The sequence below is a fragment of the Phytophthora infestans genome, genomic scaffold (assembly GCF_000142945.1).
Source record: "Phytophthora infestans T30-4 supercont1.2 genomic scaffold, whole genome shotgun sequence".
In the NCBI taxonomy this organism is placed as follows: domain Eukaryota; phylum Oomycota; class Peronosporomycetes; order Peronosporales; family Peronosporaceae; genus Phytophthora; species Phytophthora infestans.
The window spans coordinates 1140561-1153243 of NW_003303757.1; the positions used below are offsets into that span (position 1 = coordinate 1140561).

Consider the following 12683-nt stretch of genomic DNA (forward strand, 5'->3'; position numbering starts at 1 on the left):
GTGCAAAGCCTCTTCCGCTGACCGCATGTAGCGAGCCGGCACTGCCTCGGCAGCAAAGAGTAATGAATAAAATGGGCATCCATTTCAATTGTGACGGGTGCGATATTTTGGAAGATGTTTTATTGGCGTCCAATTGGTGATTTTTTCGTACCATTTCTTAATTCTGACTATGTTGGCGTTTTGGCGTCCTGTGCATTTGGAACTCTCTCATAGTTAGGCACTCCACCTTAGGAATATTTGCGAGACATTGTAGATCATTTTACAACTGAGGAATGAGAGAGAATGCTAGCTTACATCAGCCGCATATTGATTGGTATTGAGGGTGTATCCAAGTCTAGGAATGAAGCGAACCAACGATTATCGCGAACCGGTAAAACTTCGAGAGCCTGATATTTATGTATTTTTGACGATTGGGTTGAAACGTTCCCAACCATCATCGAATTTGGGCCCATTTCGCGACTAAACCACTGCGCGTCATTATCGGGAGCCGAGCTGAAAAACAAACGGTTCTCTGGCTCTAGGATTTTCAAATGAAGATAAAACCCCGTCATACCAGCTTCGAATGAAATACATTTGCAGTCGAGAACCTAGAATTTGGCGTTTCATGTTCGGGTTGTTGTCGTTCATTCCAGAGGCTGCGCCATCTACAAAACTATGGCTGTGGGACAGTCATTCCACAGCCGAGATTAATTTTCAACGGACGGTCCGTCTAGCCTGAGGACAGTGTCCTCCTATTCTAACATTTCTAGTGTTTTACTAAACAGTTTTTTTGTCTTCGCCTACTGTCCTCAATTAAGACTCCTCATAGACTTGATGTTAGCATTGGCTATTGCTCATAGTTCATTCCCTATCCACAAGTAAATACGGGCTGTAGTGCGAATGAAAAAATTTCAGTTTGGCTTTTTCTACACAAGTGTGTGACTAAACCGACAGACCACAATCGTTGTGTTCACATAATGTGCGTAGATGTGCTGGATGAATAGAGCGCAATGATACCGGTTCATGTAGTTACATTCTTCAATTTGCTGCAAACAACGCAACTCCGATCGCTTCCAGTCATGAAGTTCACGGCCCTTTTCACAATTCTGACCACCGTCATTGCCGTATCTAAGCTCGGCCTCCGCGTGTGATCGACGACCCCCATAAACTCACGACTTGGAATGCCTGTATCACCGTCTTTGAAACCGGTCAGCGAACGAAGAGAGCAACTTTTACTCGAAACGCTTGATTCATGACGCTCACAAAGTGCGCCCAAGAAGAGCGAGACCACTGACCCTTCCTTTTCGACAACCATCAAGATAATGGAAGCGATCAAAGATGGATCCACTCCCAGTTAATAGTTGTCCAGAAGTCTGTCCCGAAGTTGAGTTGCCTGTGTGCGGTTCGGACTGTATCAAGTACTGCAATCCGCGCCTGTGATCACCCTGAGCGCAATATTGTCGATGATCCAAGCGGGGCCTGTTTCAGCTCGACTGTGGCTCACAAAAAATCGATTGCAGAAGTTGTGGATGCTGTAAGGTCGAGCGTAGCCGATCGAGCATTCTCACTAAATAACATCAGTGTACCTCACTGCGTACCCTCCATCTGTAGCACATCATTCTATTTTAACCCTCTGCTCAATAGTAGCTTATATTTTAACTGCAATTAGGCGCTCGCTTCGTGTAGTAGGTCTTAGCGATAAGACTACTGCTAGGGAAGCTGGCGCTTCCTGGTAAACCCAAAAGTCTATTGTGAGTCTTCTAGAGTAGAATCCCTAATGTTTATTCACTGCCAAGCACGCCCTATGCCTTGGCTGTGTTGTCCTAACCCCTAACTAGCCAGCTCGGCATCGCCTTCCTGTGCTTTGCCCTGTGTGAGTGGGTGAAGGCTTGCCATTGAACTATCCACCACTACACTTCGACATCTTGCCGAATGAGGAGACAGAAATCAATTTCCATGCTCCCGTCCGCAAGCATGTACATGTAAACCCCTTACCGAGTCAGCCCGTAGACAACAAGGGTGTTCTCTTCAAATGGTAAAACTGCTTGGGGTAGCCTTTTCCAAGCTTTCGGATTCAGCCGTAGGAACCCTGTCGAGTTTTGCATCAGCACTTACAGGTGTTTCTTTGTCTTCCACTTTTGCGAGTTTCTTCGGTGGGTCTTTAAAGATTTTGATCTTGTAGCGTACGATACCTCGGATCAATTCATCCACGAACTTAGGCAGCCATAAGGAGTCCTGGTACTAAGTAGAGGACGTCAGCTGCAGAAGACTTCGTGACTGCAAGGCCAATAAATTACCATTCACCTTTTCGATCGCTTTAAGCAGCTTTGTGTGTTCCCGAACATTTGCCCAATCCAGGGGACTCATTGCACCCTGTAAATCGAAACCAAGCACCTTTGATGATTTTCTTGATATTTTGACACGAGCGACAGTAGCGTACATCATAGTCCTGAACGTATAGATCCTTTTGGTCGGAGGCACGTAGCAGCAATATACTGGTGTCAACGTGACCAGCCCAACACGAGAGGTGTCTGCCATGAGCGCACACCGATTCAGCGTCAGTGTACAAGCTCCCCAGCTTTGAACAAACGTTACAAACTTGCAGGGGTAAACTGCCGTTCTCGTCCAAACATCTTGGACTTGCACCTGCTGAAAGTAAATAATTCACAACTGGCACTGACCCGCCTTTTGCTGCCCTAGATACATAAGAACGAAGAATAAATAAAGACAGTTAGGACCCACCTTCACCCTAAAGGTTATTGGTCGTTACCAGTGGAGAGGCGTTTGGTGAAGCTAGCGAAGGCCATTTAGGATTTGTGAGCAAAATACGCGCCAGGAAGAGCCAACAATTCACGCACATTCCACGGGTCCAGCTTACTATCCGTTGGACTGTCTCCTTCTACTTCGACCAGATACTTCACACGACTAACGTCTCCTTTCATTGATGCCCAGAAAATGTCAGAGAGAACGCACTCGACGCTCTTGCTTCCAAAATATTTCTCCATCGGAGTCAATTGCTTTCGAGTCTGCAATCGCATGACAAACCGATTAGTTGAACTGGCATTGGATATCATAATTTGGATACACCGCTTGTAATACCGTCGGAAGGATGCGGATTTGCACCGGCATACGATTGCGCTTGATCGCTTTCGCAATGCGAAGCTTCAGCTGGATCTTCGCTCTCTCACGATCCACAAGTCGTGTCTTTTTCTTCGACACTGTCTTCGTTTTGCTCGTTGCAGGCGCGTTAGTATTTGTAAGCGAAGTCTCGCCTCCTTCCAGTGCTTTCAGGCGTTCTTCCTCCTCCTTTTCCAACACAGCTTGACGTTGTTCGATACGTTCCATCTTCGTCTTCTACTCACTCACAAGTACGCATTTTAAGGCCCTGACCATGCCAAGACAAGCACAGAAACTCACCCTTCTCTTTGATGGCGACGCTGCTCTGGCAGTTTTGTCTTTCTTCTTGATTTCCTGTGAGGTTTCTAGTTCTGGAGTTGCCACACTTTCTGTCGTAGGGTGAGTAGATTCTGTAGATCCAGGCCCCTCCTCGTCTTGAGGGTCCGATGTTGGGCCTTCAGTGTATGGAGAACTGTTGCTGTCTGGACCGGATTCCCAGTATGCTTCCTGATTAAACACATTCGTAGGCGACTCGTCTCTTCCATACCCGTCCATTAGATTCCCCTGTTCATCGTAGTAGTAGCCACCAGTCTGTTCCGTCGTGAGCTGTTCCCAGTACATTTGTTGTCCCTCTTCCGGACTATAGCTCCAAGTCTCCGGCGTCTCCGTAGAATAGGCCTGCTGACTTGCGTCATACCCCTCACCAGTATTATAGTGATAGTAGTCTTGTCCTTCGTCGGCATCGTAGGTGCCAGCACTAGCATCATAGCTGTACTGGTACTGATACGGGTCATTACTACCCTGTCCGCCTTCCTGCTGCGAGCAATAATCGTCGTATCCTGTCTGCTCAAAGTTCCCCTCTCCGTCACCTTCTTGTTGCTGCTGGTAGTAATAAGTTGTGTCATAGCCATCAGGATAGCTCTCAGCTTCTACTACATTAATAAAACTGAATCATAATACATTACGTGTACATTTTAATGCTTAACCTCCTTACTCTCGCTGGCTTTCTGTGATGCATCATGTCCTCTCTCCATGGTTGCCTTGCGTCGTTTCACGATACCGATATATTTATGCCATCCACGGTACGCTTTTGTCACAAAACGCGAAATTATGACGTCTACGGTAATTGATTGTGCCCAATTTTGCAAATCATCAGTTCGCAAATTGAGGCATCATGGAGTTCTTGCGCCGACTTGGGGAGCGCCATGAGGCGCTCAAGAAGAAGATCCACGCCACGCGTATCCCGCTGTCCAAGAATGGCCAGCGCGTCATGGGACTCGTGTACTTTACAACGCCTATCATCGGCGGCTACTACGTCATGAAGTGGGCGGAACGACGCGCCGACGTCAACTTCCAGCGCGAGGTACTGTACACTGACAATTGTTATTTGAGGACATGTGATGAGTGAATTGAGCACACTGTGTGTTTTAAATACAGGAGCCTGAGATCCGCCGTGCTGCAGGCAGTAACGCTCGATACGTGGCCCAGCAGAACCAGCAACTCAAAAAGATGCTGCAGGACAAGCAGCAGTAAGGACTAAGAAATGTTTCTATTCAAGATGAGCGTTGTATTATGTCGTCCTCGAGTCTACAGAATCTGGATGCCTCCTCAGCTTATCCCTCCTGCGGTGTCACCTTGGATCCGACGCAGGCCTTGCCAGAATCCTCGACAATGTTGAGCTCGGGGTGCTCGCAGGCCGCGATTCTCAACTCGCACGGGTTGCCGTATCTGACCCTGTTCGAGCCACACACTGGCAACTCAACGTCAGGACAGACTGTAGAACATTTCTTGCTGGGAGGCTGCTCGCCAGTGGAGCTACCGGTGATCAAAACGAGGTCCTTCCAGGCGGGAGGGGTTGTTTCGTTGTGACACTTTGCGCGCTTCATGTAGCACTCGTTCGAGTACGTGTTACCCTCGCCATCGCCGACTGGGTCGTACACGTCGAGACAGTACTCAGGGCAGTCGATTTCATTCGATTCACGCCTCGGTGCAGGGCTGATGACTTGCGGGCTTTGAGCATGGACAGCGGCGACCACGAGCGTGAAAAGAAGCGCGGATTTCATGAGTGTGAAGATTGTTGAGTGTGTTGCACGCAACAAATTGAAGAATGACTTCGATCGCCGCCATCGCCACTGTGTATCTACTTGTATCTGACCAGCCATGATTAAAATTCGCGATAGGGAATTACAAATTGTCGGCAAAAGTGCAGAATTATTAATACAGGTCATGACTGAAAAGCGTCCGTGGATTCACATAATTCATGCTACTGTATCTGGATAATATTTACATGAACACATGATTTCACACTGTGGGTGTGACTCACAGCGCATTGTGCAAGCAGTCGGCGATTTCGCGGTAATGATGACGAACTCAATGGTGATGCCTCAATTCAACAAATCGACTGTACCGTAATACAGTAAGAAGATCCGCCAAACAAGTCATTTTCTCCAATCATTATGGAGGTCACAACCAGTCGAGTCTTCGTAGGAACACGGTGTTTCTCTTCAACTCCTACAAAAGAAGGGAAAACGTCAGAACGTGTATCAATTGGGCAAACGTTTGTCATAAGCGGTTACAGAACCAGTCAGAGTGATGGTCACCGGCAGGTTTGAACCGACCACACGTACTGTCACAAGTTTTGGGGATAAATAGGGCGAAACCCAGTGTTCAGCACAGAAGACTCGACCCATTTACGAGACAATCACATTCCAGCAAGTGAGAGACGCCGAGATGGCGCGAGCTGCGGCGCTGTCGAAGAGAACTGCGCCGTTGTACGCAGAGCAAGAGCGCATCTCACGCGTTGCGCATTCATCTAAAGTCGGGTATTTCAAGGCGAAGAGCAGGAAACACCGGTACATGAAGAGGCGGGCCCCAGTCCGAGATTCTAAGCGGGCTTACCGCTGTGGAGTGATGAAAACGGCGCCCCTTGGCGGGTTTGCCTCCTTCTGGAGGGGGCCATGCTACAGAGGCCCGTGTATTTCGCGTGTAGGGAAGACTGAAGCGAAGAGCCGACGTGAAGTCAAAACACTTCCTTTCATTACGGACCTAAACTCGGAGTTGAGTGACCTTCTGCATGCTCAAACAAAACAAAAAAAACACGAAATTGACTTCTTTGTTGCTCTATAGCGACTGAGGGACACTCTTTTTGAATGTGTTATGTGCTATCCGATTGCGTGCATGAACGCTTGTTGTGGCCTTTCCGATGGCAACTTGAGCAACTCTGTGAAGTTCTATTCCCGTCCTCTCCAACACTTATGATGCGCTTCGTCTTGGGGCGTCCCGGTTTCTAAAAAAAAATGCAGGTAGCCATTCGGAACTCTGGGTGATGTCTGATTCTAGCGGTATAAAGACAGCTTTAGCGTGAAATGCATTGGCATGCACCGACACTTTATAACACGGCTGAAAGTGTGTGTACACGTCCAAACGGTTGCCAACACTTTCAAGCGCCACGATTAGGTGCCATATCGACGTTTCCGATACACACGCACGGAAAACTTGCATCCATCAGAGCTACACCCAATGAGTCTGTGGACTCCACTTCGTTGCCTGACCTTGACTGCCTTTCCGAGGCTAAGAGCATAGTCTTGTACAGCATGGAGAGCGTCCGTTGCTGACTCAAATACTATGCCAACCGTCAAGCACGCTGAACCGCTTGAGTCGCTCCCCTCACTGATATCATCCACGTCGACATCCATTGTTGTCCCTCAGTCGCAATATTCGTTTATGGAAGCGCAAAGTGTGCGAGTTTGCCTTGGGGCTGTGGGAGGTAGGTCGCTGAGCGTCGCGATTTGTGGGTTTGGACCAAACCCACTGTAGCCACTTCTCGGCCAGTGATCTATAGTGCACTACACATTTTGACACACAAACCTCACTTTCATACACCTGTTGGCGTTTGTTTTGAGACTGTCACATACTGTCAATACCGATGGCAGCCCATACACCTATTGACACACGTTTCACACATACTGACAAAACGTTTCAGGATGATACACGTTCTGACGTTTTCCCACAAAAGAACGTGAAGCCGACTTTCACTTTGCGTAGACAAGTAAATGACGTCCCAACACTCGAAAGATCTGCATTTTTTGACACAGTTACAGTTCTGCTACTTTGAGAATTTCCCATACACGACCTGTAACTTACAGGTTATTGGAAACTCTCAAAGTAGCAGAACTCTCATGAGCGATAGCAGAATAGACGCGATGGAGACCAAACTGCGCGAGATGTTTGAGGTACGATCCGGTTACCGTGACGAGCACAGTCAGACAGCTTTACTCGCTAAGCACTTCCGAAACTTCGACAGGGACGGCTCTGGGGTCGTAGACTTTGACGAGTTTGCCCGTGCTATGTTGTCGCTCAACTTTGTCGGTGTCCAAGCTGAGACTGAAGCTCTCTTTGACCGATACGATGCGGACCTGGACGGTGTACTGAGCTACGCTGAGTTTGCTCAAGCCATCACGGGTTGTTCTGGGCGAGCTCTGCTGAATGGAAGAACTCGAACTCTTCTGGAACGCGTACGAGAAAGCATTCTGGAAGCTGGTGGCAAGAATGGCATCAGAACGCTGGGCGTGCTCTTACGTCGTATGGACCAGAACGGCAACGGCGTGGTAGAGCTCGAGGTCTGGTCATGCAGGGATGAACTTTGATACGGTCTCTATCTAACGACAAAGTGTTGATCCTACACAGGAATTTCGCGATGGTATCGTACAGTTGGGGATTCATGATGCCGATCCAGAGGAACTGGAGCGCACTTTCCGATGCTTCGACCGCGACCAAAGTGGAAAGATCACTATTGACGAGCTCATGCGTGGACTTCGGGTACGCTTTTTGGGTTGTATGGGGAAGTATTGGTCTAAATCCACTTGCTACTGGCTGACAGGGATCCATGTCAAAGCGCCGCATCTTGCTTGTGAAGAAGGCCTTTGCTCTCTTGGACACTTCAGGAGATGGCAAAGCTACAGTGGAAGAAGTTGAGCGTCTCTACGATGCCTCGCAGCATCCTGAAGTCCTCGCGGGTCGGATGAAGCCTCGGGACGCGATGCTGGAGATGATGAGTGTCTTCGAGCAGTCTGATTCACGCGGTGACGGTGTTATCACTTGGCACGAGTTCCTCGAGTACTACAAAGATCTGAGCGCTGGGATCATCAACGAAGACGAGTTTGAGCTCATGATACGCAACGCCTGGCATCTCAGTGGAGGTGTGGGCTGGAGTGCCAACTCATCATGTCGTCGAGTGCTAGCCACCTTTCGCGATGGATCACAAAGAGTCCTTGAGATCGAGAACGACCTGGGCATTGCCGCCTGCGATACGCGTCGTATGGTAGAAAAGCTCAAAGCTCAGGGATACAAAGACATCGTAGCGATCTCACTAACTCAGTAACAAACTGATCTTCGGATCGATCTAGACAGATACCGTCACTTGGATGACATCGGCTTATCCCGAAGAAGACACCGTGCTCGACTCGGATAGTGAGCTACAAGTAAGCGAAAGTCTCGAAGCACAGCAGAAGCGAGAGGGAAGAAATGTATTGATCTACCTCAGCTACTGGTCGAGGAAGCGTTACCACTTAAATTTCAGGCTGTATACCACATATGTACATCAGGCTATCAGCAGCTCGATACCATCGACGGAGCCATGTGCAAGCTGTACACTGTACAATAGTTTGGCAATGGACGGAGCTGCTGCTAGAGGCCGCGCCTCGCTTCTCTAGTGGCTCCATTCCAACAGAAGTGAAGGCTGCTCATCAGCGGCTTTCGTCGGAGAGCACAAGACGCTCAAGTGGCTACATAGGTATTGTCCATTGCAGTGCAGTCTCGATCGAAAGCTTGCAGCAGCTGGACACAATCACGGTCGAATGACACTTTATCTACAGCGGACTCATTACAATGTCAACCCGAGCTGTTGGTATTGTGGAGAAGCGGCCGCAAGTAATGGCCTGATTGAGTTGGTGGGGAGTTATCATTCGCATACTTCCGACGTTGTAAAGCCACTTCTCGGTGCTGCAGCAGATGGTCACGATGCAGTATTACGGGTTCTTATTGAAAGCCATCGTGCGCAGGGGGCTTCCTACGCTTTCGAAGCTCGGAAAACCTGCATTGACGATGGCCGTGCAGAGAAGCCACATTTAAGTTGTTAACGTGCTGGCACAAAAACTGTTTTCACTGATGAACTGGCAATGGCAACAACTTGTGAGTCATAAATTGTAACCTGGTACAGATCTTGCTGAAGAAAGCGAATAAGCGCGTAGGCTGTGCGTTGGTTTGTGGTGCTGCCAATGACTCTGTAGCAGTCGAGAAATTGGCGGACGGAAGTGAATTTCCCGGCATCACTTATGCCTTTGAGGTAGCCGCTGTGAGAGACATGCACACGTTGTGGAAATCTTGCGAGACCGTTGTGATGCAGACCCAGCATTCGCTTTGCCATGACATCCAGGACTCCAGATGTGGTTCACATGTTACGCAACAAGCAGTCTCGTCTCGAACGGGGGTAATGATGCTGATGTCTTAAATGATACTGTACGGTAAAAGAATAATTTACAGATATCCCATAACGATGGCTCCTCCAATAGCGGCAATCGCTACTAAGTTGGTAGCGGGGACAGCAGAGTATTCGTGCTCTTGAGCATGCATCATGGACAAATACATTGTACCAAACGCCAGTGTTAAGCTTAATGGCACCCACGGAAACGTTGCTGTATCTGACTTCTTGCCCCACTGCAGCTCTTGCTCCTCACGCTGAGCTGCTAAACTTGTCCCCACCTCTGTGTGCCATTCCTGCGAAAGATAGCGTTGTTAGCTTGTGAGGATGCTGAGATACAGCTGAAAGGTTTCTTACTCGCAGAAGAAATTCATCTCGACTTGCATCACGAAGTCTGGCGTAGAGTTCTTCTAGCAATTGAGGAAAATCCTCCTGGAATCGCTGAAAATCCTCCCGTCGAGCTGTCACATCTGCAAGATTTGTCTGGACGAACCGCATCGCGACCTGCTTCAGGTGTGCGGCGTGCACTAACTCAGCAACTACCAGAACTTCAAGGCAGTTGGCTGCCGTCACACGAATCGCGTGCTCACATAGACGCTTCAGTCGCTCCAAACCATACTTGTCTGCTGCTACCAGGTCCTCCAGGAGTTGATCACTCACGTCCGTATCGGTCTCTCCGTTCCTTTTCGACTGCGGTAGCGCCACCTGGTCGTAGTAGATGAAGCGAAGCACTCGCACAATTGCAGCGTACGAGTCTTCCACGTTCACTACTGCCATCTTTCTCTTGGTAGCTTCACTCTCTGCAAGGCGATGGAACGCCAGCACAGCTCGGAAATACTCACTTCGAGCAATGAGCATGCAGCGATGCACCGGAATGCGGCGTCCTTCGGCGATGAGCACTGTATCAGCCCATACTGCGTCACTCAGAGCGAACTTCATGTCGTCATTCAGCATGCGAGGAGACCTACGAAGCGTCTCCAGCTCGTCTTCGTCTCCTTCGCTGTTAGAATCGCTCAGCTCGTCTTTAGCGATTTCTGGCGAAGAGGCTGACGCACCGAAGAGCGACGACGGAGATGCAGAGAAGAGACGTTGACGACAAAGCAGCACAAGACTGGGAAGCTTGTAGAGCTTCGCAGCGCGTAGCACGTCGTGGACCAGGTAATACGAGCTCTTGCTCACGTCGAGAGTAAAGTTGTCCGTGTAGATAAACTCCAAAAGCAGTCGAGCCACGTCCGCTCGCAGAGCTGGAAGCAGCAACTCCATCGTCTCAGACACTGAGGTTTTATACGTATCGCTGTCACTCGCTGTGATGCGATTTTGCTGCTGTTGTTCCTCGTCCAGAATGAGTTCACGCAGCACAGGACTACGCTGAGCAAGCAGCAACTTGTGAGCCGGGAGACGCTGACCGGAGACGACTAAAACGAGGTCAGCACCTGCAATACCAGTCTTATCATCACGCGCGACGGAGTCACGATACAATTTGGTCATGGAACGCGCCAGGAAGCTGCCCGAAGTGAAGGCGATTGTCTGGTGCCCACCACAAACAACGTGCTCGACGCTGTGAGTTCCAATATCTGCAGCATTCCCGTCATCCGCTCCTGCTTCCCCATGGCTTTGACCGGAGTTGACAAGCTTGGGTAGACTGGACAGAGCGAGACCGTCGGAGTCATCCGAGTTGCCTTCTCCCCACATGTAGAGATCACCGGTGTCTGAAATGGCTGCGGCGTGTTGGGTGCCAGCACTGATCCTACAGATGCGAAAATCGGGCGAGGCAAAGCAAGGGATCATCTGGGGCGTCATCCACTTCAGCTGCGGTAGTCTAGGACACGATAAAGACGCTGTTGTAGACTTTTTGCGCTGCGAAAGAAGCCGTTGGTGCCGTTGAAGGATCATCTCAGCTAGAAGAGCATTCTTCTGGCTGCCGTACAAGCCGTGGCCGAGCACTGAGCCTCCGCACGCCCCCCAAGTCCACACTCGACCATCGAAAGAAAGCGCCATACTCCAGTTCTCACCCGCCGCTACATCTCGCCACTGTTTGTGCGCACTCTCTTTCAGCACTGCTGTAGGATGGAGAGCGTCGCTGGCATCACCTCGACCCTGTTGACCGCTGTTGCCTCTCCCCCAAGTGACAAGCGCTCCATTTCTTGTGAGACCGACACAGTGGGCGTCTCCACAAGCGATTTTCGAGAACAACGGCGCCTCATGCTGCGAAGGCTTCACTTGAGTGACGTAAATACTCTGAATCTGCCTCGGAGTCAGCTGGAAAGACTGGAACTGCTTTCGTACAGCTCCGCCTCCATGTCGTCGAGACGTCCGAGCGATGATTGGAATCCGTCCGAGTCCCAGACGTCCGTCGCCCCATTTCCCCCACGAGAAAGCGTGGCCTTCACGTGTTTGAGCGACACAAAACCCACTGCCGCATGAAACTGATCCGACGGTCGTTGTCGCTTCAGCTCCGTTTGCAGTTGTCTCCACTGGGGGCAACGCTATCCGCTGAGGTGTGGACGCACTCCTGAGCGTCCCTCTCCCCAGTGCAATCCCCACTCCCCACGTGTACAGCTCTCCATCTTGACTGACAGCTGCAGAATGTGCTCCAGCTAGTTGGTCCCCACCGCAAGAGATGTCTCGCACAACAATTAAATTGTCGAAGAAGAAGTCCACCAGCGTAGGCTGGCCTACGTAGCCGCTCAAGTCATGGCCGAGTCCCAAAGCACCGTCCAAAGAGTGTCCGTAAGCAAATACCAGCCCCATATCGTTGAGGAAGAGCGTGTGGTACCGACTACAAGCGGCCTTGACAATTTGATTCCTCGGAAATGGCTACATCAATCATGAAACGGAGATAAGAACACCAAAGACTCAAAGCTGACTGGAGTTTGCAGGAGCGTACCGTTTCAATATCAATCTTTCGGAAGGTGCTCGATCTGTTCACTGGCTGTGCGCTGTTTTGGTTGTCCAGGATGGGGTTTTCGTCGTGGGAGCCCCAGAGCGACACACTGAGCATATCTGGCAGCTCCAGTGAGTCTAAAGGCTTTACACTGGTATTTGCACTTGTCTGGTCTTCAGAATCCTCCCTCACAGTGCTACTTGGCTCTTCAGAATCGGTTCTTTC

At 49.8% G+C, this 12683-nt stretch overlaps 4 protein-coding genes across 4 annotated transcripts; 1 reads left to right on the top strand and 3 right to left on the bottom strand.

The window, feature by feature from the left end:
- Window positions 1-2194: 2194 nt before the first annotated feature.
- On the bottom strand, window positions 2195-3108 carry PITG_01372 (uncharacterized protein; the record flags this gene model as incomplete). Its single annotated transcript, XM_002907995.1, has 6 exons — window positions 2195-2220; window positions 2277-2352; window positions 2420-2675; window positions 2750-2772; window positions 2838-3005; window positions 3079-3108. The coding sequence occupies 6 exons, from the start codon at window positions 3106-3108 to the stop codon at window positions 2195-2197; spliced, it is 579 nt and encodes a 192-aa protein (XP_002908041.1).
- A 1601-nt stretch (window positions 3109-4709) lies between these two features.
- On the bottom strand, window positions 4710-5159 carry PITG_22681 (protease inhibitor Epi1; the record flags this gene model as incomplete). Its single annotated transcript, XM_002907996.1, has 1 exon — window positions 4710-5159. One exon carries the CDS (start codon window positions 5157-5159, stop codon window positions 4710-4712), a length of 450 nt encoding a protein of 149 aa, XP_002908042.1.
- Window positions 5160-7118: 1959 nt separating this feature from the next.
- PITG_01373 (calcyphosin, putative) lies at window positions 7119-8982 on the top strand (the record flags this gene model as incomplete). The annotated part of the gene is made up of 3 exons (XM_002907997.1): window positions 7119-7715; window positions 7783-7914; window positions 7976-8982. 3 exons carry the CDS (start codon window positions 7275-7277, stop codon window positions 8474-8476), a joined length of 1074 nt encoding a protein of 357 aa, XP_002908043.1.
- Window positions 8983-9630: 648 nt separating this feature from the next.
- On the bottom strand, window positions 9631-12325 carry PITG_01374 (uncharacterized protein; the record flags this gene model as incomplete). The annotated part of the gene is made up of 2 exons (XM_002907998.1): window positions 9631-9870; window positions 9932-12325. 2 exons carry the CDS (start codon window positions 12323-12325, stop codon window positions 9631-9633), a joined length of 2634 nt encoding a protein of 877 aa, XP_002908044.1.
- Between the last annotated feature and the right edge of the window lie 358 nt (window positions 12326-12683).